Source organism: Rhinolophus sinicus, chromosome 18, assembly GCF_057876585.1.
Source record: "Rhinolophus sinicus isolate RSI-liver-muscle chromosome 18, RSI-T2T, whole genome shotgun sequence".
Taxonomy (NCBI): domain Eukaryota; kingdom Metazoa; phylum Chordata; class Mammalia; order Chiroptera; family Rhinolophidae; genus Rhinolophus; species Rhinolophus sinicus.
Window position 1 is genome coordinate 67863954 of NC_142518.1, and position 25450 is coordinate 67889403.

General features: G+C 36.1%; 1 protein-coding gene across 4 annotated transcripts in view; it reads right to left on the reverse strand.

Annotated features, from left to right (window-relative positions):
• Positions 1 to 23805, reverse strand: part of ZMAT1 (zinc finger matrin-type 1) — a 49183-nt gene extending 25378 nt beyond the window's left edge. For all 4 annotated transcript variants that reach the window (XM_074323780.2, XM_019719328.3, XM_019719329.3 and 1 more), the window contains exons 1-2: positions 23484 to 23805; positions 8998 to 9104 (exon numbers count right to left, since the gene is read on the reverse strand). In XM_074323780.2, coding sequence (XP_074179881.2) covers positions 8998 to 9104; positions 23484 to 23763 — 387 coding nt within the window. In that variant the 5' untranslated portion in view covers positions 23764 to 23805. The remainder of the gene's footprint in view (positions 1 to 8997; positions 9105 to 23483) is intronic.
• Positions 23806 to 25450: the final 1645 nt, after the last annotated feature.

The following is a 25450-nucleotide window of genomic DNA, read 5'->3' on the forward strand; positions in this document are numbered from 1 at the left end:
GGGCACAACAGAAATACAAAGGATCATCCAAGAATAGTATGAAGGACTATATGCCACCAAATTCAATAACCTAGAAGAAATGGACAAGTTCTTAGAAACATATACCCTTCCTAGACTGAATCATGAAGAACTGGAAAATCTAAATAGACCAATCAACAGTAAGGAAATGGAATCTGGGATCCAAAACCTTCCCAAAAGCAAAAAGTACAGGACCAGATGGCTTCAATAGTGAATTCTACCAAACCTTCAATGATGATTTAATACGTGTCCTTTTCAAACTCCTCCAAAAAACTGAAAAAGAGACAATACTTCCTAATTCATTTTATGAGGACAACATTACCCTGATACCAAAACCTGGTAAGGATAACACAAAAAATGAAAATTACAGACCAATATCTCTGATGAATACAAATGCAAAAATCCTAAACGAAATACTAGCAAATCAAATACAATGCATTAAGAAGATTATTCATCATGATCAAGTGGGGTTCATCCCAGGGACCCAAGGATGGTTCAACATACGCCAATTAATAAATGTGATACATCACATAAACCAAATAAAAGATAAAATCATATGATTATATTAATAGATGCAAGAAAAGCATTTGACAAAATACAACATCCTTTTATGATTAAAAATAAAATGGGTATAAAAGGAAAATACCTTAACATAATATAGGCCATATATCACAAACCCTCAGCTAATCTCATAATTAATGATGAAAAATTGAATTCTTTTCCTCTATGTTCAGGAACACGACAGGGCTGTCCCCTATCACCTCTGCTTTTCAACATAGTGTTGGAAGTCCTTGCCAGAGCAATCAGGCAAGAGAAAGAAATAAAAGGCATCCAAATTGGGAATGAAGAAGTTAAATTATCACTCTTTGCAGATGACATGCTGCTATATATAGAAAACCCTAAAGACTCCACCAAAAAACTATTAGAAACAATCAACGAATACAGTAAAGTTGCTGGCTATAAAATCAACGTACAAAAGTCCATTGCATTCCTATAGAGTGACAATGAAATCTCAGAAAAAGAAATAAAAAAAAAAATTCCTTTTGCAATTACAACAAAAGGAATAAAATACCTAGGAATAAACTTAACCAAGGATGTGAAAGACCTATACGCTGAAAACTATAAGACATTTTTTAAAGAAACAGAAGAAGACACAAAGAAATAGAAAGACATTCCGTGCTCATGGATTGGAAGAATCAACATAGTTAAAATGGCCGTATTACCCAAAGCAATATACAGATTCAATGCAATCCCCATCAAAATCCCAATGGCATTTTTTAAAGAAATAGAACAAAAAATCATCAGACTTCTATGGAACCACAAAAGACCCCGAATAGTCAAAGCAATCTTAAGAAAAAAGAACAATGCTGGAGGTATCACACTCCCTGACTTTAGCGTGCACTACAGGGCTACAATAATCAAAACAGCATGGTATTGGCAGAAAAACAGACACATAAACCAATGGAATTGAATTGAGCACCCAGAAATAAAACCACATAAATATGGACAGATAATTTATGACAAAGAAGCAAAAAACATACAATGGAGAAAAGAGCCTCTTCAAAAAATGGTGTTGGGAGAATTGGAAAACCACGTGCAAAAGAATGAAACTAGATTGCTATCTGTCACCATGTACCAAAATTAACTCAAAATGGATCAAAGACCTAAACATAAGATCTGAAACAATAAACTGCATAGAAGAAAGCATAGGTACTAAACTTATGGACCTTGGGTAAAACAAAAACAAAAAGAAAAAAGAAAAAAAGGATTTTATGAATTTGACCTCAAAGGCAAGGGAAGTAAAAACTGAAATAAATGAGTGGGACTATATCAAACTAAAAAGCTTCTGCACTGCAAAAGAATCCATCAGCAAAACAAAGAAGCAACCAACTGAATGGGAGAAGCTATTTACAAACGATGACTCCCATGTGGGACTATTAACCAAAATATAGAAGGAGCTCATACAACTCAACAACAAAAGGACAAATAATCCAATTAAAACATTGGCAGAGGACATGTACAGAAACATCTCCCAAAACAATATACAAATGGCCAACAGATGTAACATTAAAAAAATGCTCATCTTCACTAGCTATTAGGGAAATGCAAATCAAAACCAAAATTAGATATAACCTCACAATTGTTAGAATGGCTATCATCAACAAGACAAATAGTAACAAGTGTTGGAGAGGCAGGGGAGTAAAAGTAACCCTCATATACTGTTGGTGGGAATGTAAATTGGTACAGCTGCAATGAAAAAGTATGGACGTTCCTCAAAAATATTAACAGAATTACCATATGACCCAGCAATCCCTCTCCTGGGCATCTACCCAAAAATTCTGAAAACATTTATACATAAAGACAAGTGTGCTCCAATGTTCATTGCAGCATTATTTATGGTGGCCAAGACATGGAAACAACAAACGTCCTTCGATAGATGATTGGATAAAGATGTGGTATGTATACACAATGGACTACTACTCAGCCATCAGAAAAGATGAAATACTGCCATTTGAGACAACATGGATGGACCTTGAGATCATGATGCTAAGTGAAATAAGTCAGACACAGAAAGACAAGAACCATACGATTTCACTCATATGTGGGATATAAAACTGAAAGCAACAAAGGAACAAAACAAACAAATAAAGAAACAAAACTAATACACAGAGACAACAATTTAGTGGGTAAGGAGGGAGGGTGGAGGGGGGACAGAAGAAGAGGGTAAAGGGGGTCACATATATGGTGATGGAAGGAGAACTGTCTCTGGGTGGTGAACACACAATGTGATACATAGATGATGTATTACAGAATTGTACACGAGAAACCAATGTAATTCTACTAACCACTGTCACCCCAATAAATTTTATTTTTAAAAAAAGGAGACTCAAGGATGATAAAAAGAAAAAGAAAGCCCAAAGTGAGTACAAGGAAGGAAATAATAAAGATCAGAGCGGAAATAAACAAAATAGAGACCAGAAAATGATACAAAAGATCAATGAAACCAAAAGTTGGTTTTTTGAAAAGATACACACACAAAAAAAAAGAAGAAAAAAAAAAGATACACAAATTTGACAAACCTTTAACCAGATTCATGAAGAAAAAAGAGAAGACACAAATAAAATCAGAAAAAAAGAGGAGAAGTGACAACTGACACCACAGAAATATACTTAAAAATTAAGAAAATACTACGAGCAACTATATTCCAACAAATTAGACAATCTGGAAGAAATGGATAAATTTCTAGAAGCATACAATCTTCCAAGGCTGAAACCAGAAAAAACAGAAAATCTGAAATGACCGATTACTACCAATGAAATTGAATCAGTAAGCAACAAGCTCTCAAGAAAAAGTCCTGGACCAGATGGCTTCATAGGGGAATTTTGCCAAACATTCAAAAACGAATTAATACCTATTCTCCACAAACTATTCCAAAAAACCCATGAGGAGAAAAGGCTCCCAGGCTCATTTTACTACTCCACCATTACCCTGATCCCAAAACGAGACAAAGACATTATAAAAAAAAAAGAAAAGTATAGGCCGATATCCCTAATGAACATAGATGCAAAAATCCTCAACAAAATATTAGCAAACCAAATTCAGCACTATATTAAAAAGATCATACACCATGATCAAGTGGGATTCAATCCTGGTACACAAGGTTGACTCAATACCACAAATCAATTAACGTGATATCTCACAAAAATGAAAAATAAAAACCACATGGTTATATCAATAGATGCAGAAAAAGCATTTGACAAAATCCAGCATCCATTTATGATAAAACCTCTCACCAAAGTGGCAACAGAGGAGACATATCTCAACATAATAAAGGCCATATATGACAAACCAACAGCTAACTCAATGGGTAAATGGTGAAAGCATTCTCCTTAAGATCAGGAACAAGACAAGGATGCCCACTCACCACTTCTATTCAACATAGCACTGGAAATTCTAGCCACAACAATCAGACAAGAAAAAGAAATAAAAGGCATCCAAAATTAGAGAGGAGGAAGTAAAATTGTCATTATTTGCAGATTACATTATACTATATAGAGACAACCCCAAATATTCCACGAAAAAATCTATTAAAACTGATAAATTAATTTAGTAAAGCAGCAGGACACAAAATTAATATTCAGAAATCCATTGCATTTTTATCTACCAATAACGAACTATCACAAAGAGAAATTAAGAAAACAATCCCATTTATAATTGCATCAAAGAAATAAAATACTTAGGAATAAATTTAACCAAGGAAGTAAAAGACCTGTACTCAGAAAATTATAAGACATTTTAGAGAGAAATTAAAAAAGATACAAATAAATGGAAACATACACCATGCTATGGATACGAAGAATACAGTTAAAATGTCTATACCACGCAAAGCAATATGTAGATTCAACACAATTCCTATCAAAATACCAGTGACATTTTTCACAGATATAGAACAACTAATCCTAAAATGTATATGGAACTATAAAAGACCCTGAATACCCACGGTAATCCTGAGAAATAAGAACAAAGCGGGAGGTATCATGCTACCTGATTTCAAATTATACTACAATGTTATGGTAATCAAAACAGAATGGTATTGGCATAAAAACAGACACATAGATTAATGGAACAGAAGAGAGAGCCCAGAAATAAATCCACGCCTACATTGTCATTTAATCTACGGCAAAGGAAGCAAGACTTTACATTGGGGTAAGACAGTCTATTTAATAAATGGTGCTAGGAAAACTGGACAGATATGTACAAAAAAAAAGAAACTGGACCACCTTCTTATGCCATATTACAAGAATAAACTCAAGATGGATTAAAGACTTAAATGTAAGACCTGAAACCATAAAACTCCTAGAAGAAACTATAGGAAGTAAACTAGCAGACATTACCCTTAGTAATATTTTTACTGATATAGCTCCTTGAATAAGGGAAGCAAAACAATAAATAAACACATGGGACTACATCAAACTAAAAAGTTTTTCCACAGGAAAGGAAACCATTAAAAAAACAAAAAGACATCCTACTGAATGGGAGAAGATATTTGCCAATGATACATCTGATAGGGGGTTAATATCCAAAATTTATTAAAAAGACTCATACAACTCAACACCAAAAATGCAAATAACACAATTAAACAATGGGCAGAGGACATAAAGATACATTTCTCCAAAGAGGACATACAGATGGCCGATAGACATAGGAAAAGATGCTCAACATCACTGATCATCAGAGAAATGCAAATAAAAACCACAATGCGATACCACCTCACTCCTGTCAGAATGTCTATCAACAATAAATCAAAAAGCAACAAGTGCTGGCGAGGATGTGGAGAAAAAGTATCCCTCGTGCACTGTTGGTGGGATTGCAGATTGGTGCAGCTACTATGGAAAACAGTATGGAGGTTCCTCAAAAAATTAAAAATAGAACTACCTTATGACTCAACAATTCCACTCCTGGGTATTTACCAAAGAAATGCAAAACACCGATTGAAAAAATATATGCACCCCTATGTTTATTGCAGTGCTATTCACAATAGCCAAGATATTAAAATGACTGAAATGCCCATCAATAGACAACTGGATAAAGAAACTGTGGTACATTTATACAATGGATTATTTCTCAGCCATAAAAGAGAATAAAATCTTACGATTTCCAACAACATGGATGGACCTAGAGAACATTATGCTAAGTGAAATAAGTCAGACAGAGAAAGACAAATACCATATGATCTCACTTATATGCGGAATCTAAAGAAAAGAATAAATGAGCAAACAAAACAAACAGGCTCAGAGATGCAGAGAACAAACTGATGGTTTTTAGATGGGAGGGGGCTTTGGGAGTGAGGGAGAAGGTAAAGGGATTAGAAAATACAAATTCATAGTCACAAAATAGTCACAGGGGTGTGCAATACAGTATGGGGAATATAATCAATAATGTTGTATAGCTTATGTAGGGTGTCAGATGTGCACTGGACTTATCGGGGGGATCACTTCATAGATTATGTAGATGCCTGACCACTGTGCTGTACATCTGAAGATGATGTAGAATAATATGGAATGTCAACTATAATTAAATATATATATATATATATATATATACACATATATACATATACATATACATACATATATATACATACATATATATATATATATATATATATATATATATATATATATATATATATTTAGTCACAGGATGTGAAGTACAGCATAGGGAATATAGTCAATGGTATTTTAACAGCTATATACGATGTCAAAGGGGTAGTAAACCGGGAGGCGGGTTATCATTTTATGAGGGGTGCAAATGTCCAATCATTGTGTTGTTTTATAAACCTGAAAGTAATATAAAAAATATTTAAAAACATTTCTCTCCAAAAACGTTGAAGCAGTTTACAACTCCAAATGCAGCATATATGAGCATTTCCATCTTCTTATATTCTCCTGAAGTGTTAAGTTAATTTTGCCAGCATTATTAAAATAAGCTAGCTCATTATCACCTTAACTTGCATGTCCTGTATGATCACTAGCGAAGTTGAATATCTCTTTTACAGCCTGTTCATATCACTTTTCCATTTTTCTATTGGGTTGTTTCCTGTTTTAATTGATGTGTGGTCCTTTATCTATTCTAGACACTAATCCTTTGCTAGTTATATGAGTTATAAATTCCACTCAATCTGTGGTTTGTCATGTAACTACTACGATGATTTTTTTTGCCATAAAAAATTTGCCCTAGCAGATATCATGACTTATTTTATTTTATTTTTTTTCCTTTTTTTTTTTTTAATTAAATTTATTGGGGTGACAATTGTTACCAAGACATGGAAACAACCAAAATGTCCTTCGATAGATGAATGGATAAAGAAGTTGTGGTATCATGACTTATTTTAAAGCTATAGTAATGACGTGAAATTATTGTAGAGAGGGGCAAACAGAGCACTACAACAAAACAGAATAGACTCAAAACACACACACAAACACACACACACACACACACACACACACACACACACACACGAAAATTAGTATATGATAGAGGTGGCACTACAAATCAGTGGGGTAAGGATGACTGGCCAAATAAATAGTGCTGGGACACCTGGCTAGCCGTATTTTTAAAATGTTATTACCACCCTACATGTGTGAAAATCAGTATCAGATAGATTATACACTTTAAATTAAAAATAAAATTTTAAGAGTCTTAGAAGGAAATATAGGGAATATCAATATGACAAAAACACAGAGAATGGTTTCTTAAACATGTAAGTAATACATACAAAGGGAAATAGTAATAAGTACAACCTCATCAAAATTCAAAACTTCTATAGTACTGTTCTATTTTACATGTACAATAAATACTATACTGAAATAGTCTGACACTATTAACCAAGCTATAGACCAAAGAGGAAAAACAATCACCTTTTCAAGTAGAATATTTATATGGAAATGCTTTCAAATATGTTGGAAGTCATGTATGGTTTATACTGATGATTTGACAAGCTTAAGCACCATATGGCAGTGAAATTTAAATTTAAAAATATGCTATGTTACATAATAATATGCTTTTTAGTCATTAAAATATTATAGAGGAAAACGCTGTAATGATAGGACAAAGTGTCCAGAACATGCTCTTATATGAAAAACACAAGTACAAAATAACGTATACAGTTCTCTTTTATAAAAATGTGTGTGTGTGTGTGTGTGTGTGTGTGTGTTCAGAAAGCACACTGGAATCATATAAACAAAAGAGATGTTAAATGATACAGCTGATAAAATTATGATTGAGTTTCATTTTCTTGTATTTTTGTACATTTTCTCCACTGAATAGCACTTTATAAGCCCATAAAAAGCTACTTTTCAAATTTAAATTCACATGGTTCCAACTACAATTATCATAGAGCCCCTGGATTGTGTGTCTCTCTTTACTAACTCTAAATCTTTGAGCTATGGAGTCTGAAGATCAGCTAGGTATTCTCACATATCTGATTTCATTTAATTCTCACAAGTATAGTAAGAGAGATTTACTTACACACACCCCCAATTTTACATGTTCAAGAAACATGCTGAGGTAAAGTGACTTGCCCAGGGTTACACAACAATGGTGAAGTCCTGAACCTAGGTCCTGCCAATCCACAGCCAACACAATTTCCCTATCTGTAATTATAGTAATTGAATCCCAGTGAACATAAGGACTAAAGTACAGTTGCCAGTAAGATTTGCAATGGGCGAAACAAGATGTTTTAAAAAGTAGATACATTCTTTTAAGTAAATGTATCTAGTGCGTTTAGTAACCCAGATACCAGATATGAAAATAATCCAATAGCTCATCATATGTTGTAGATATCAGAGGCCATGGCAAATGAAAAGAAAAAACACTGGATTGAAATCAGAAGAAATAATTTTTTAAGCTTAGTCACGCCAATGACTAGCTACAGAAAATCACTATAACTCTGGGTATCAGCATTCTTTCTAATCAATAAACCAAGGGAGTTGGAACATTAAACATTCACTCTTCTAGCTCTATAATTCTATGGTTCCATGACTAAAAACATGTAGCTAAGTCAAGTACAAGACTGGTTCATTTTGTTTTTATAACCTTCATTTACTGTAAAGGAAGAATCTGGAGTTCTATAATATCCCTTGATTCACATTAACAGTTTCCTGCTCAAGTTTTATAACACTTCCCTTACATTTCCTACAGGGAAGGATACAGTGGCTTGATGAATACAAAGGGATACAGAATGGTGTGAAGAAAATAAAACAAGCTTTGAAGTCAAAAATAGTTTAAACTCAAATTCCCCAAACTTAAGCTAGTAGGTTACTGTCCCTCTCTGAGCCAATCTCCTTATCCATCAAAGCGAAATAATACCACCTGTTTCACAGGATTCTCATAAGAATCAAAACAGATAACATAGGAAGTTTACCTGCTACATTTAAAAATTTACTTTAGACTCTATTCCCATTCCTTTTAACTTACCTCATAATGTGAAATCCTTTGTGATTCAAACTGTAGCACCACTCCACATACATTACAAAAGTTATCTGTAAAAAGTTCAGCCTTTTCCTGTTCATTCCAAGTTGTATCTATGAGCAAAACAAAGGGAGGAGAATGGTTAGAAGTATCATTTTCATTCTTCAACTATACATTGTTTCACATACCACCTCAAATCCTAGAGCTTGTGGGGCCACAGTAATAATAGCTTTTTGCTTATCAAGTATGCAATTTAGTATGGACATAGTAAGTCTGCCTCTAATGTGTGATATGGCAAGAGTTACTTATTTAGTACAAGTCTAGGCTATACCTTTCCATAGGAAAAGTTATGGGGGTACCAGTAACTTCATGAGCTACATGGAATGATTTGAGGCACCAATAATGACAGGCAGGATTAAAATACACAGCCTTGGAATTTTGTGTTTTGTAGCAGACAATCCCAAGAGAGACATTGTTTTAAGACTGTCACCTATCTGGACCTAAGGCTCCAATGTTATCAAAAAATCCCGTGGAACTGAGACAGGTTAGTTAGCATGCCCCTAGGTAGACAGGGAGGTCCCCGGTGGAATAAACAAAGACAGCTATATCCTAAACCTCCAGGTTTTGAAATCCCTCCTTCCCTCCAGGACAAAACGTAATAAGGCCTCGAGGTTAATCATAAAATTCCTTTTGGCCGGACAAATGGAGCAGATCTGATAGATAAGAGTGGGTTATTTTGCTAATTCCTTCAGGATGGGCAAGCAGAACAAACCTCGGGACAAATTTCATTTTTCCTTCTTCAAAGAGTCCCCCTTCCCCAAACAGGCAAGGGAAGGTAAAAAAGTAAGAGCTTTTGCCTCAGTCATGGGGCACCCCCATTTGGGAACCCATCCGGCTCAGGAGCTCTGACCCTTTGATTTCAATAAATGATCCTCTTTTAAAAACTCAGACTCTCCTGGCTAAGAGTGTTTGCATTCTTCGGTCTCATGAGACACAATCCCAGCACTCACTCACTCAAAAGTCCCCTACATCATTTGGGGACCCACAGAGACATATTCCTACTTCAGAACCATAAACAAACTTTGCCCATAGTGGGCAAGCATACTCCTTCATTGTACAAACACTAACACACTCTTCTGGTCAAACAAGTTTCACATGCCCCCTCCAAAGCTATAAAGTAATGTTCATATACCAACATCTAGAAATAATGCTATAGTATTTCTCACTGTGATAAATTACACATACCAAAACTTTCTGCATTTACATTTGAGGTCCATATGTCTATCTAAAGTTCTTAACAGCTGCAATGCATTCTGCCAAAGTTTATTAGTTTATCTATTAGGGTATAAATCACAAAACATCAAAATTTTGCTTGTTATTTGGCTATTTAAATGAAAAAGCTTATACTCCATATACTTTCATGGCAAAATGTCAATGATATATTAAATGGATAAAAGTTACAGAACAATAAATATAATACATCCAATTCCCAACACTAACAAAAATTAAATATATACCACATATCAAAATATGGAAATATAAATTAAATTTAAAAGTGGTTAACTTTGAAAAGTGGGGCTACAAAAGGAACAAAGGGAGAAAACTGAATATTTTATTCTCTGTACAACTGTCCTAATTTTTGCAAAAAGCATGTAGGACTTTCTATTTAAAAATCTTTAGGGATTTATTTTAAAAGTTATGTTGGGTATCTTCAACTAGGCTTAAATTTCCATACCACTGTATGAACAACAAAATAAAAAGGCTTACTTTAAAAATTGCAGAGATCAAGAATAACTGTAATTAGGAACATGTCAGAAATGACTTGATGAAAAGTTAAAAATTTATCCCTATAACATATAATACCTCTTCTGAATTATTTTTAAAATGAAGGATTTATCTAACTTTGACTCTAAAATCAGCAAGGTAGAGTTTAACCAAAATGTATTTCAGGACTTCCCTTGTTTCAGAATTAAACACTATATGCCATCAGAGCATAGTGGTAAGTTCTTGAACTTACTATTAAAATCTTTAATAATAAGTTAATATAATGTGGTGGCAATATAACTTACTACAGAGGGAAAGTTTCTTTTAAGAAGACAAAAGGAAACTACTAGACATTCGAGAATTCCTAACATTTAACACTCATGTCTTTCCTAGATTAACCTTTAATTTCAGACTTCACCACTTCTAATAATCAAAGTTTGAAATGACACTCGAGTTGAGAACTACCAAGGATGAGTATTTTAACTCAGCCTTTCATTACAGGTTTCCCAGATCATTTCCATGAAGCCCATGAAGTTACTGGTGCCCCTATAATTTTTCCTTTAAAATGGGATTGCCTAGACTTAATTGCCTTTGAACAGTTTCCTCAAATAAGTTCTTGGTCTCTTTTTCTTTATTAAATGTCATAATATTCCAGGCTCAAAATCACAGCCATTCTTCTCTCCAGCAAATCACCATTTCAAGTCAAATCTAGCTTATAATGTTATTTCATATCCATCTCTTTTTTTTTCATTTCCCATAACACTACCCTAGTTCAGGCCCTCAATGCCTTTGGGCATCATTTAGCTTTATTGATATTTACTGAGGTTAGTTTCAAATTACTATGGTAGACATTTTGGAAAGAGATAAGAAAAAAAATGAGCACTTATTGAAGGCCTTTTATATGTCAAGCAAAATAACTCTAACAACTACCAATTTGTACAGGATGCAAAGTACAATATAAGGAATATAGTAAATAATATTGTAATAAATATGTATAGTACCAGGTGGGTACTAGATTTATTAGGGGGAATCGCTTCATAAATTATACAAATGTCCAACCATTATGCTGTACCGCTGAAACTAATGTAAAATAATATTGCATGTCAACTATAATTGGAAAGTAAGAAATATATAAACAGAAATTTAAAAAATAACTCTTTCACTTTTAGTTCTTAAAACAAATCTGCAAGGTAAGTAGCATTTCCCACATTGTGAAGGTCAGGAAATTGGGGTTCAGTGAAATCAAAATAATTTGTCACATGTGTTATTTGGTGGAGCTGAAATTTAAAAACCTTTCCCTTGATTTTTTCCATTATACATACATAATTGTCCCACATGTTGGAAATGACAAAGCAAGTGAATAATTCCTAACCTCAAGGAATTTACAATTTAGTAAGGAAGATGTGCATAGAAAGAACTATGAAGTGTGATGAAACAATATGATGAATGTTTAAATAAAAAACATTTATTACAGTAAAAGACACATTGCTATTAATCCCCCTCAAAATACTCCCCCTCACTTCAACCTAGTTGCCCATCGTTCTTGCCACTTTCTGAAGCAGTTCTCAAAGTCCTCTTTCGTGAGTGTCTTTTGTTAATCTGTCATGGCTGCCTTGATGTCCTGCATCGATTCAAAACATTTACCTTTTCATGGTCATTTTGACTTTGGGGAAGAGCCAGAAGTCACATATACATATTGCCAGATCCAGTGAATAAGGTGAATGAGGACACCCTGTAATGTTCTTGACAGAAATTGCCATACCAGAAGCATGTGTGACACAGAGCCTTTTCTTTGTAATAAAAAAATACAGTGAATGCTCCTGCCAAGTGCCATCCAACGGAAAGGCAGAGATCTTCAATACGGGATGTGGCATGTCGAACCTTAGTAATAGTGTGTGACAAGTTTCAACTTGTTCTATGCAGTCAGGAGTGAGCTACGGTTGAAAGATGTGTTTCATTTATTTTTATTTTCTTGGGGGGGAGGATCTAATAGTAGTTATTATTAAACTTTTAAAATACTGACTTATTTACAGGCTCTTGGGTTTTTAAAATTGTTTTATTAGTTTCAGGAGTACAAAACAACGTACTAGGCATTTATACCCCTCACAAGAAGACGTGTTTTAAAGTGTGCTGTAAATCATGGATCATGAACAAATGCATTAACATGAAACAGGCAACGCTATCATGACAACGCTGTGTGTCACACATCACTTCTGGTACACGGCAATTTCCATCATGCAAAAACACTGTGGTGTGTCCTCATCCACCTCATTCACCGGATCTGGCACCATGTGGCTTCTGACTCTTCCCCAAAGTCAAAATGACCATGAAATGTAAACATTTTTAATCAATTCAGGACATTGAGGCAGTCATGACAGGGCAACTAAAGACACTCACTTAGGATGACTTCCAGAACTGCGTCAGAAAGTTGCAGGAACGATGGATAAGTGTGTTCAAAGTGAGGTGGAGTATTTTGAGGAGGATTGATGGCAATATGTCTTTTATTGTAATAATTTTTTAATTTAAATATTCACCGTATTTTTTTATCACACCTCATATGATCCCAAAATCAAAATGTCATAAGAGCTATAAGACATAAGGTACAGTGGGTTCCTGCTGAGGAGTTTGGGGATAGCTTTCTAGAGGTTTTAAACTAAGTTTTAAGAGAGATGTGTAAAATTCAGATAAAAACAGTGAAATAAAGGTATTTGGTGGGGGGGAGACAAGAGTATGAAGGACAACAACTGAAAGCTTGGAATGGGGCCAAACCATAATTGGCTTCATTAGGGCATCTGGATCTAATTCTGCATTCAACAAGGAAATATGGTAACTTAAAATGGGAATATGAGTTAGGAATCAGTTACAGGCACGAGGTCATGAGGCTTGAACCAGAAGAGGGCAGCAGACACAGAAAGAAAGGAATGAATATAAGAGGCATAGCTATCAAAACCAGAGGGTATGAAAGCCCGAGGTTAGAACTTGCTATGAATATGACAAGCCTTTAGATCCATTACATTTAACCTTACGCAATGTTGTTCCTGATGCAAGAAGCAGAGCTTTGACCTTATATGCAATAAATTCACCTACAATTACTTGTCAATGGCAAATTGTGGGTGTAACATAATAAACGTGTGGATGTTCTGACTTCAGTGTATCAAAAATTAAAATACACAAAAATCTGAAATGAAAAAAGAAAATATCAGAGTGAGGATGCACATTAAAATGTACTTAAAACATGATTAAAGAAAATAAATAAAATGTCTTTAAAAGGATTTATCCTCATTTTCTTTAAATAGCATGCTTTCCTAATCAATTTAAATATGACTCTGAGTGAACACACAATGTGATATATAGATGATGTATTACAGAATTGTGCACTTGAAACCTATGCAACTTTACTAACCATTGTCACCCCAATAAACTTTAATTTTAAAAAAAGAAACCCTCCTTTAATCTCTCATCTTGATATTCAACAGTAATAATAAATATTATAATTATTGTTTAAAAAAAATCTACATTCAAAATTTCAGGAAGAAACCTCCATGTAAAAGTCATTCTTAATCAGAGTTTCACATCAAATTCACATACACAGCTTTTCAAAATCATACGTGCTGAATTAAAGTAAAAATCTGTGTGGGTGGTCCAATCCACCCACAAGTGATTCTGATAATCAATCACGTTGGGAATCACTGCCCTACAGGACAGGCTCAGATCCTTACACATAATGACTGTCCAATATCTGTTTGATGACTGAGCTAATGTATATAAAGGTCTCGTCACCTAAAATGATACTTATCAAGCTAACTGTGCTTTCGTCTAACCTGAAGAGATTTTTTTTTTAAGAAAGGAAGGAAAAATTGAAGAAAAGAAAGAAAAATAGAATATTCCTTGGCACTACCTCAAATCCATTTAAATCTCCAGGGTTGAGGCCCAAGAATCTTTGTTTTTAAATAGGATCCCCAAGGAATCTCTTAAACAGCCAACCTAGTGATCCTAGTTCAACCTTCCACTAAGGTAGTTCTCAACCCTGGCTATACATTAAAATCACCTATGTTGTTTTTAAAACATACCAATGTCCAGGCTCTACCCCAGGCCAATTAACCAGAATCTCCGGGAGTGAGTCCCAGTCACAGTTTGTTGTTTGTTTGTTTTGCTGTTTTAAAGCTTCCCAGGTGATTCTGTTACACAGTAAAGATTGAGAATCATTGTTATCTTTTTAGTAACAAAATTTTCATGTGTTTTTGTTGTACTGAAATCTGTTTTCTTAGAACAGGGAGTCTCAATCTTTAGTGTGCATCAGAATCACCTGGAAAGCATGTTAAAAGAGATTACTGTGTCCGCCTCCAGAATTTCTGATTCAGTGGTTCTGCGATGCGGGCCCAAGAACATACATTTTTAAAAAGTTCCCTGGTGATGCTGTTGCTGCACTTCACGGGACCACACTTTGAGAACAACTGTCTTAGAGCTTTCACTGGTCCTAGTTCTATTCCTTGAAACAGGGTAAGTATAATCACTCTTCTAAAATGGCAATCCTTACATATTTTAAGAGAATTGTTGTCCTGTATTCCTTCCCTCCTTCTTTAGCCAGTTTGTGAATTGATCCCAGTTCCTGTCATGCAGCATGATTTCAAGTCCTCTCACTAGTTTGCCTAAATCCATGCCATTCATAAAGTGTAACATAAACACAATAACCCTAATGGGGGTCATTATAACAACAAACAAGTAAAATGAGATCACCACTTTATTTTTTAAATTGTGGGAAAAACACCACCTTAACCATTTTTAAGTGTACAGTTCAGTAGTGTTAAGCATATTTACCTCATTTTGAATATTCCTCTTCTATTAATATAGCCTAAGACAGCTTCACCATTTTTTGGTGGTCGCATCATACTGTTGACTCATGCTATGCTAACTTTTGACTAAAATATAAGCTTCTTTTTACCTGGAGCTACTTAAACTCTGTCCCTCCAGGACATAGTTATATAGAAACTTTTGTGAACCCCCAAACAGGCCCAATATAAATTTATATTTGTCCCATTTACCTAGTTAAGAGTCTACCAATTCCAGCCTCTCAAGATCTGCCGACAGGAGGCTTTGTGGAAGGTGGCTTTTTACTGAGAACAATTACATATATGATGGGGTATTGGTTTTCACAGGCCACTCATACAATCAAATTCTCCTCAGGCTGCCTTAAAATTTGACATGATTATGATGATTTCTACTTTCTAAAGGCAATGCCTGAGGTTTGGGGAGGTCAAGCAATTTGCCCAAAGTCACACATTAGTAAGTATCAGAGCCAGGATTCAAATCTGTCTGCCCAAGATTTCCCTAAGAGCTGGTTTTTCAAAAAGGCCAAAGTCTTGAATGAGAAACTTCCTCTCTAGATTTGGCATATGTAAGAAACATACGTCTGATTCACAAAAGACGCTAAACACATGTTCCTTTAGACTCCCACTCTACCCTATTTGAGACATATGTTTAGACTCCCAGAAATAAATGAGAGAGAAAACTGGTGATAGTACAGATGTTTTCCAGCCTGTCTAGGGTCGGGGGAGGCCTAGAGGGCAGACCAACCTCAAAGGAGGAGATATTAAATTAGGTGTCAGGTAAGCAAATGACACTGGCTGTGAGGAAGGTGGCTGAGACAGGAACTAATGTTTAGTGTCGCTACATGCCAAGCACTAAAATAAAGTAAGTGTTCTTGCAAAGAACTGGGGCTTAGGAGCTCTTTCTCGTAGGAATGGGGACCAAGGTATATGTGAAGAAACTCTGGGATTCCTCTCATTCCTTCTTTTCTTTATACTTTCTCCATGTCTTTTCTCTTCCTTAACTAGTGAGAATATGAAACAAATGTACGTATTTTTAATTCGTGGTTGTTAGATATGGGCTTATACTGATTCTTAATTCCAAAACCACTAAGAGTTGTAAAAAACACTGCAATGAGAGAGACTGCATTACAGTCTTTATTCTGCTATTAACTAGCTGTATGACTAAGAACATATCAAAACCTTTCATATTTCCATTTCTAAAGTTTCTTTCGTTCTTGACTATATATGGGTTGATCGCCACCAATGGGAAACATTGTATTTTAGATAGGAATGTATACAGAAGCAAAATTTTGGTGGGGTACGTACAGAAGGACCCAAATATCTTAGTTGCTTCCAAATAATAAGTCTATCAGGAAACACAAAAGATTATTTGAAGTTTTAAGCAGGTATACAGTTCATCAGACCTCAAGAGACTAAAATTCAAAAGGTCCCAATATTTCTTCCCTACTCCTGCATTATCTGCATTTCAGTGTCTATGTACTAACCCTAAAGCTAGTTCTCTCAGAAGTATTTCTTTGAAAAACCACACACAGCATTTCTACTACCAAGTACAATGTTTTAGTCATTATAGCTAGTGTCAAAAAGAAAACAAAATAGTATTATTTTGGTTATAATTTAGGTGTAAGTGGCTCAGTTTTCTTCCCTGACCAAGAAAACCAAATTCATGGCAGATGGTCTTGCATCTTTTAATCTAATTTAGTTAGAAGTTAGGAGAGCTAGGGTTAAAACATCTAAATAGATTACACATTAGAATATCCAATGACAAAATACTCAATTCTGTGAAGTGTGTCTTCATCTCTCAGCTGCAGCAAATAAACTTCTTTGAACATGAGAAGATAAACACCTCCTGGTTAATCTTAGGCATATTTTACTATTCCCAGCATAGCACTTCTCAACTGTTCTTCATTCCCTGACCCATTTGAATTTTGTATACTATCATGAACTTGGAAAAAAAAGATACATGGGAAACAAGATTTTATACTCAGAATCAAAACTCAGCTTAATGCAGCTTGGCACTACAATCTCAATGATGCAATGCTATGGACTGGGATACACTGCCTTTGAAACATACAGGAGTTTCTGATGCTGATACCATTCCTTTGTGTTTTAACTTAAAACAAAAGCAGTGGGGATTAAGGAAGTATTATCAAAAACTAGGTTCAAAATGGGAAGAGAACCTAAGTCTGAAATGGAATGAGGGCTTAAACTGTTAAGATATGCAAAAGATAAAACCAATATTTCATGCATGGCCCTGTTTACACTCAAGAGTATGAGGGTAAAATTTCTTTGCAGTGCTGTGCTCTATGGCCACAATAAACTGTACTTTCTCAGGTTTTCAAATGTTAACAAATTAAGTATAACTTTTAAATATCAGTTATTTTCCAGAAATTAGACACACCAAAAGTTCTTTAGAGCAGAGAAATATGGTCATATAACAAAACTGTGACCTACAGGTACAGAGTTTCAGTTTGGGACGATGAAAAAGTTCTGCAGATGGACAGCGGTGAAAGCTGCATAACGTGAATATACTTAATCCTGAATTCAATGTACTGAATTTCACACTTAAAACTGCTTAAAATGGCCTTTTTTACATTATGTATATTTTACAAAAAAGTAAACTAAAATATTGGGGGGAAAAAGACAAAAGCACCTTCTTCTCCCTGAACCAAGGCATGAAGGGCAGTTGCTCCACATCAATCCTTCACGTTTGGGAAACTACATGAACAAATAATAAACCTTTGTTTTGCTACTATGAGTCAACGATCCTCTCTTGAATATCATTTATGAGGGTTATTTCAAATGAACGAGTGGTTTGTAACAAATTATAAATGATATCTGATAAGAGAGTTCATGTATTCGATGCTCCTACATTTGATTCTATTTATAATACCTGTGGCTTTAGCCTTTGGTAAGAAAATGAATCAACCAATTTTCTATTAATGAAAGTGTTTAATCTCTTTATTTCCTCCCTACAAGGAATGTTTACATGACTTGAAAATATAAAACTTTCATAATTTGAAATGGTGGAAAAATTATGACCTATAGCACTGGGTAGTAGGAAAAAAATAAGCTTTTTAGTTGGTCAAACAGATTCAAATCCCATCTCTACCCATAACTATATAACCTGGAGCAAATTATTTAACTACTTTGAGCCAGTTTTTTTCATCTACGGAGTACAGAAATATAATGTCTGTCCAGAATGTGAATATTAAATTTTTAAAAAATGATTAACGCATGTAGGCACTTGGTAAAGTATGCTTGTTTACTAATCCAGAAGCTTTGAACTTTCTACTTAATATTATATATAATCATCTTATTTCAGATCAGAGTAATTTTAGCGATTATCTAGTCCAGGGTTTCTCAATCTCAGTATTATTGTTACTTTGGGCCAGATAATTCCCAGTTGTGAGGGGCTGGTCTATGCATTGTAGGCTATTTAGCAGCATCCCCAGCCTCTACTAACTAGAAGTTGGTAGCATTCCCCAGGTGTGACAACCAAAAATATCTCCAGACGTTGCCACATGTCCCTGGTGGGGCAAAATTGCCTCCAGTTTATAAATGATTAAGCCTAATGTCCTCATTTCAAAATGAGGAAGCTAAGGCCCAGAGAGGTTATAGGAAGTAAAGCACTGGGGAAGCTAAAATTTAAAAGATATGATTCTAGATTCAGGTGGCTTTGGACCATGAAGAAAATTCCAGTAGTCTGGGGTAGACATTAGTAACAGCAGAAGAGGTTCTTAAGTCAGTGAAATACAAATGTGAGTGCTAATTATTCAGATTGTATGGACTTGGGTATTACTAAAATCCCGTTGATATAAAAATATCCAATACCTTTAGAGATAACCTTCCTGAAACATTTTTGAAGAAAACGGATTTTTTAAAACAGCTGATTTGACCTTTGCAATCTTTTAATACCATCATAATCTTAGGAACGAATGAGCAGAGCTCGACACTAAGTTACAGGCAACTGTGAAACAGACAGTGCTATCCTTGCCAACGTGTTTTAACTCTTTTTTCCCTAAAGGTCACACCCCCCCATTGAAGGAGTTTTCAGAGATATTCACTGTGCCAGAAATAGAGATCTGTACTTGACAGCATTATGAACACTCATAGCTATAATGCTATCTAGTATCTTACTTTCTCAGGTTATAAGATTAGGACCTGACCTTTGAGTTTAGCAAATTTTGGTTATTTTACACAGATTACCACAACCAATAAATAATAATAATAATAATAATAATAATAATAATAATAATAAAGGCTTTCCCATGGCACATTTACAATTTCAAAATACAATGGAACTAACAAAACAATTGGGAGTACTAGTTATATGTTTAATGTTTACTAAGTCCTTGACCTTATAATCGTAAGTATTCTGTGGCTAGCTAACTCAGAAGACATGCTTGTGAAAAACTGAATTCAAATCCTGTTTAAATCCATTAATTTACTTGATCCCAAGAAACTACTTTGCATCAGAAAGCCGCCATGCCGTTCATTCCAACCGGTTGGTAAATGTGAATGGATCTGCAAGACTGGTTTCAGGTGGAGAAGAATCAAAGTTCATATGCTAACAGATATGTGATGAATACAGTAGGGGGCATGCTTAGTCAATATTTTCACATATTGACACCTAGTAAAGACAAAAGGTCAGAAACTAAGAAATGGTCATTAACCTATTTCCAAAGATCCCCACCCTGCCAAATGCAGAGAATTAAAAATCAATTCTAACAGTTTGCTAATTATTCTTCCTAGATAGCAACAGATTTATAATAGAATGTGTTTTAGTGTGCTTATAGTATATAAGCCACCATGGGCAGAGTATAGATTTATAATAAAAAAACAGAACAGTCCTGATTGTTTAGGAGTCTAACTAGTTATATTTAAAAGTATATTTTCCCCAATTATTTATTTATTTATTTTATAATTTTACTATCAATCACTACTTTGAGCTCCTTAATATAGCTGTGTCTAATTCGTCTCTATATTCTCAACACTGAGCACACTGAGCACACTGAGCAACACACACACACACACACACAACACACATACAGGTGCTCAATAAGCTTTTTCCTGAATAAATAAAGGAAAGGTTATTAGCTAGGTTTTCTTACAGTGGACTCGCAACTTGACTGAATATGGAGACAAAGGAAAGCCTTGTTCGATAATTGCTATGCAAAGTGATTAACTAAATAAAAAGCCAGAATGTCTTCCAATCTAAAACAGAACCCATTTAATAATTTATTTTTCTTAAAAGGAAGAGGTTAATAAACAAGAGGGTTTTTGTTTATTTCTGCTTTGATTTTTACTATGATTTATATCAGGGACATCGATACTGGGTGAAAATTCATTTTTGAGCCATTTAAACATTTGTTTAAAACTTCACTGAATGAAATATCAAATGTCCTGCAAAATCTCATGACTCCTCTTACCATGAATTCTGAGTAGGTATGTGTCTTTTCATATGTCTGTTCACGTGGCATTTCTTTCGCTTGTTGTTTTGTTTTTAGGCTGATTGCCCAATTTCCCATCTGTAACCTTTGAAAGCTTCTAATCTTCCCTGCTTTGCAATTTATAATCTCCACTGACATTTGCTCATTACCAACCCAAAACAGATGAGATCCTCAGGAATGTTAGCTATCCTTGAAAACGGATCAGCAAATGCTTTAGCAAGCCACTTTTAATGGTCCTATCTGGAGTGCAATTGTAATCATTAGAATCTTGATAATTCTTTTGCCACTTTTTAGAGTAATCTCCTAACTCGGATTTAAAAAAAAAAAAAAAAAAAGATATTGGCACACCACCAAGCAACGTTTTTCTCTCTTCTTCTTTATCCATTATCATGACTGGCAACAATTTATGGCCTTTATAAATACCTAAACAAAAATATTTTGAGACTTAATAGTGTTTTGGGCAGTGTATCAATGCAGAACTGCAAAATCATGGTTCATACTTTCAAATCTGAATGAATCAACCTCAGAGTCTGGCTAGTCCAAAACCTCTATTTCAGAAATGTCAAAACCCAAATCCAGGAAGCTTGGGATCTGTTCAGGGTCACATAATTTAGCAGATAAACTAACAATAGAACCTAGGTTCATTGTACCAAACTCGTACACTGGGGCTCCCCTCATTTTACCAACTAGCAACAGTACAGACAGCGTATTGCTGCTACTTTGTGAATTTTTCTCTTCAAGCTGTTAATACTTACATATATTCAAAAGATACTGTAACCAAGCCAGGGACAGAGCCAGGCAAAAAGCCATTTTCTCCATGAAATACTAGTCTTAAACCTTACCGTGAAAAGGCCATGAGAGATGAATTGAATTGTGATCTTGACCCCCTACCTATAACATTGTTCTGTCCTTCTTGCTGGTTATATAAAGTTTGGTATAAAAAACGAAAAATCCAGATTTCATATTTTCATCCCAGAACAATTTACAAATCCAGGATGACTGAAAACATTATCTTTCAAAGGTTGCCTTCAGTACGAGTTAATGAATAAAAACATCATATTACAGTGTATTTCTAATTTCCGTATTTAGTGACATTCATGTAATGTGCCTATGACACATATTGTAAGGGACTTTTTTTTTACTGCTTTGCCTTTCCTCCAAAGTGAAAGGTGTGAAAGGATATGGATAGCACACAAGGATGTATTAGTCAAGATCACTTCTTTAGGTATATAAATGTTGAATAACTGTGGTGTGCAGCTGCAACTAATATAATATTGTATGTTAGCTATATTTTAATTTAAAATTTAAAAGAAAATCATTTTTATGGGGTAATTTTAATGGGCTGTCCTAAGAAAAAGGAACTTGAAGTATTCTACTCTATTTTGGCGTCCACCATCTTTCACTTTGGAGGCAGGTTAGCGACATAAGGTAACAGTGAATACTGGAATATGAAATTTACGATGGCAAAAGACTGAGATCTTCTCCAGTGAAATCGGTTTCAACCACCTAAGAAGCACTTCTAAACGCTGCTTTAAAACACATTTCAATGGCAAATTTTACAGTTTGTTATTAGTAGGCTATTTACAAGTATATAATACTTTGTGTGAACTAACACACTCATACTGAAAGTCAAGAAATGTTAGGCGTAATATGTGTTGGAAGGTAAAACAGCACTTAATAAAACCAAAACCACCTTAAAGATGGGCCCATAAACCTTGCTGTACAAGGTCACACCCTCAAATAACCAAAGAAAATTCTCCAGTGATTCCTGAAATCTGTGCTTCTGCCACACTCTCTTCCTCTGCGTTCCTCAGTACAACTCCCTCCTCCACCAGACCCTAGGATCCTAAAATCCAATAAATCCTATTTGAAAGCTCAAGTATACGCTCTAGCCTCCCCAAATGCCTAACCTCTTCTCCTTAAATAATGCTACTGCCAGTTCCTACACTGCAGGATGCTGAATTTCACCAAAAGGGGTTTTCCTCCCTCTGATTTCTTTGCCCTTTCCTCTTTGGATCTCTGCCCCCTTTTTCCTTCAGTCTTCTTCCGTTTCCCTCATCCTCTGGTCCCACGGCACTGGCACCTTGCCTCCTCTTTTATGAAATCAAACCTCAGCTTCCTAGCGCATACTAACGCGCCCTGGCTGGGAGAGAAATTATGTGGGGTATTTTTTCCCCTTCAAACTCCTGCCTTGTGAATACCTGCAGTTCCTTTTCCTGGGGTGGGGCATCCTTTTCGGGGAAGAAGTAGGAAAGCCCCTCTCAGCTTCAGTCCGTCTTGCACACTGGGGGATACTACGGTGGGGCGGGGCGGGGCGAGCTTGGCCTTAACTGCGCCACAGCAGGTGGGGGGTGGGGCGCTGGCGAACCGCGCCCAGTGCAATCTCGGGCTGACTGGAGAGGCAGCGAAGGAGATGGGGACGCCCCCACACCCCGGGACGGGAACTCACCTTCTCTGAGGCAAGGGCGGGTGTCTACTTTAAAACTACTGCCCCCCCTCCCCGCCGCCGCCATAGTGGAGCCGCCAGAGCCGCCGCCGCCGTCGCTACAGCCACCGGCAGGCGAGCGGGCAGAGGTGGAGGTGGCGGAGGAGGCAAGCACAATCACTGCCGCCGCCGCCGCCGCCGCCGCGCAGGCGGTGGAGGAGGAGGAAGAGGCGGCAGAAACGGTAGCTTCCTGAGGGGAAGACTCGGCAGCCAGCAGTGTGACTGTACTCCGCGCCGCCGCCATCGCAGCGAGGCGCGGACAATTGCATTAGCGCCTCGCTCTCGTTAAGATCCTTTAACCCCGCCTTCCTCTTAGCCCCGCCCCCTTCGCCCCTCTTTTCCTCGCTTCAGCTCCAGCCTCGGTCTGGCTCCTTCTGTAAGCCAATGAGAACGCTTTAGACCCGCGGGCCGCCTCCCCCCTCCCCACTGCTTGGCGTCAGGCGCCTCCCTGGGAGGGGAAGCGAAGATGGCCAAGGGCAAAGGGCAAAAAGCGCGGGATGTAAAAGCACGTGGACCTCACACACTGAGGCTCTCCCCTTGGAGGAGCTCATCTAAAACTAGTTGAAGGGGGAAAGAATGACTGGAAACCAATTGATTCCACCTCCAAAGTATCTGTAAAAGACACCTCCTGTCTTTCTTATAGCCTTCAGTACAGAATACAGGAATAAGTGGCATTCTTAGTCATGACATATTTTCACCGAATGAAAATATGTGATAGTCTTGTGCTTGTCTATCAAACTACCCATCTAAATTGAAATAAAAACCTGGGAATCTGGTTCCCAACCAAAGAACTAGAATATTGCTGATAATTTAAGTCTCCTCACCATCTTTTACCCAACTCTCCCAAAGAAACCAATATCTTGACGTATATTTATTATTTCCATGCTCTTTTTAAATATATTCTTATCACATAGATGTATGCCTAAACAATATTGCTTAGTTTTTTATTGTTTTCAAATTTCACAAAAAATTATGTCTTTTCTACGTAGCATTTTGGGACTTGTTTCTTTCCCTAAACATTTTGTTTCTAAGCTTTATCCATATAGCTGCAGTTCATTTACTGTCAATGCTATATAATATCCCATCCATTTCTCTGTTATTTGGGTATGTATCCTGGTGCATCTGTGTAAAAGTTTATTTTGAGTATGCTCTCCTTTCCAGTCTCACTTGCGTTGCCCTATTTCAAGTCTTCATCATCTCTTTCCAGAACTATGGCATCTATCCCACTGGCCTCCTTTCCTCTGACTTCAATCCCTCCAATATATTTCCTATCATTTATCGCTAGCTCCCTAATGCATGTTGGATAGTCAAAGGTCACAGCTTTGCACTATTTCACTGTCCTCATGTCCTTCCACTGCCCCCACCTCATCACTCTTTTACTTTATAATTCAGCAATATTAAATCTCCTTACAAACTCCTGCAAAGACTATGTTTTTTCCATGATGCGATGTTATTGTATACATTGTTCCCTCTTTCAGAAGTGCCCCTTTCCTTACTTTAGGCACCTGCCTAGCGAGCCTCTCTACCCCCTTTGAAACCGACATAACACATCACTTCCTCCAGGTAACCTGTTCTGTCCCTGCTTAGACTTAATTCCACCCTCTCTGTGCTACACCTATATCTTGTGCATAGAAGAGAGGCACATAATACTTTGTGCCTCTCTTCTCAATAACCTGGGACCATTTTAAGACAAAAGACAGCTTGTTTCATTTTCGACTCCTCATGCTCCAGAATAGTAAAGTTCTAGGGCAAAGGTTGCAAACCAGTGGAACTTAGCCCTAGGTCCCTAAGTCCCTAGATATGGACTACATATATGTTTTGCTTAACTACACAATTTTTTATTTACTTCCTTGTCAACATTTGAAAGGGGCATTTCATGCAAAAAAAAAGTCTCATAAAAGCATTTCAAGATTTGACAGTAGTAGCTGTGC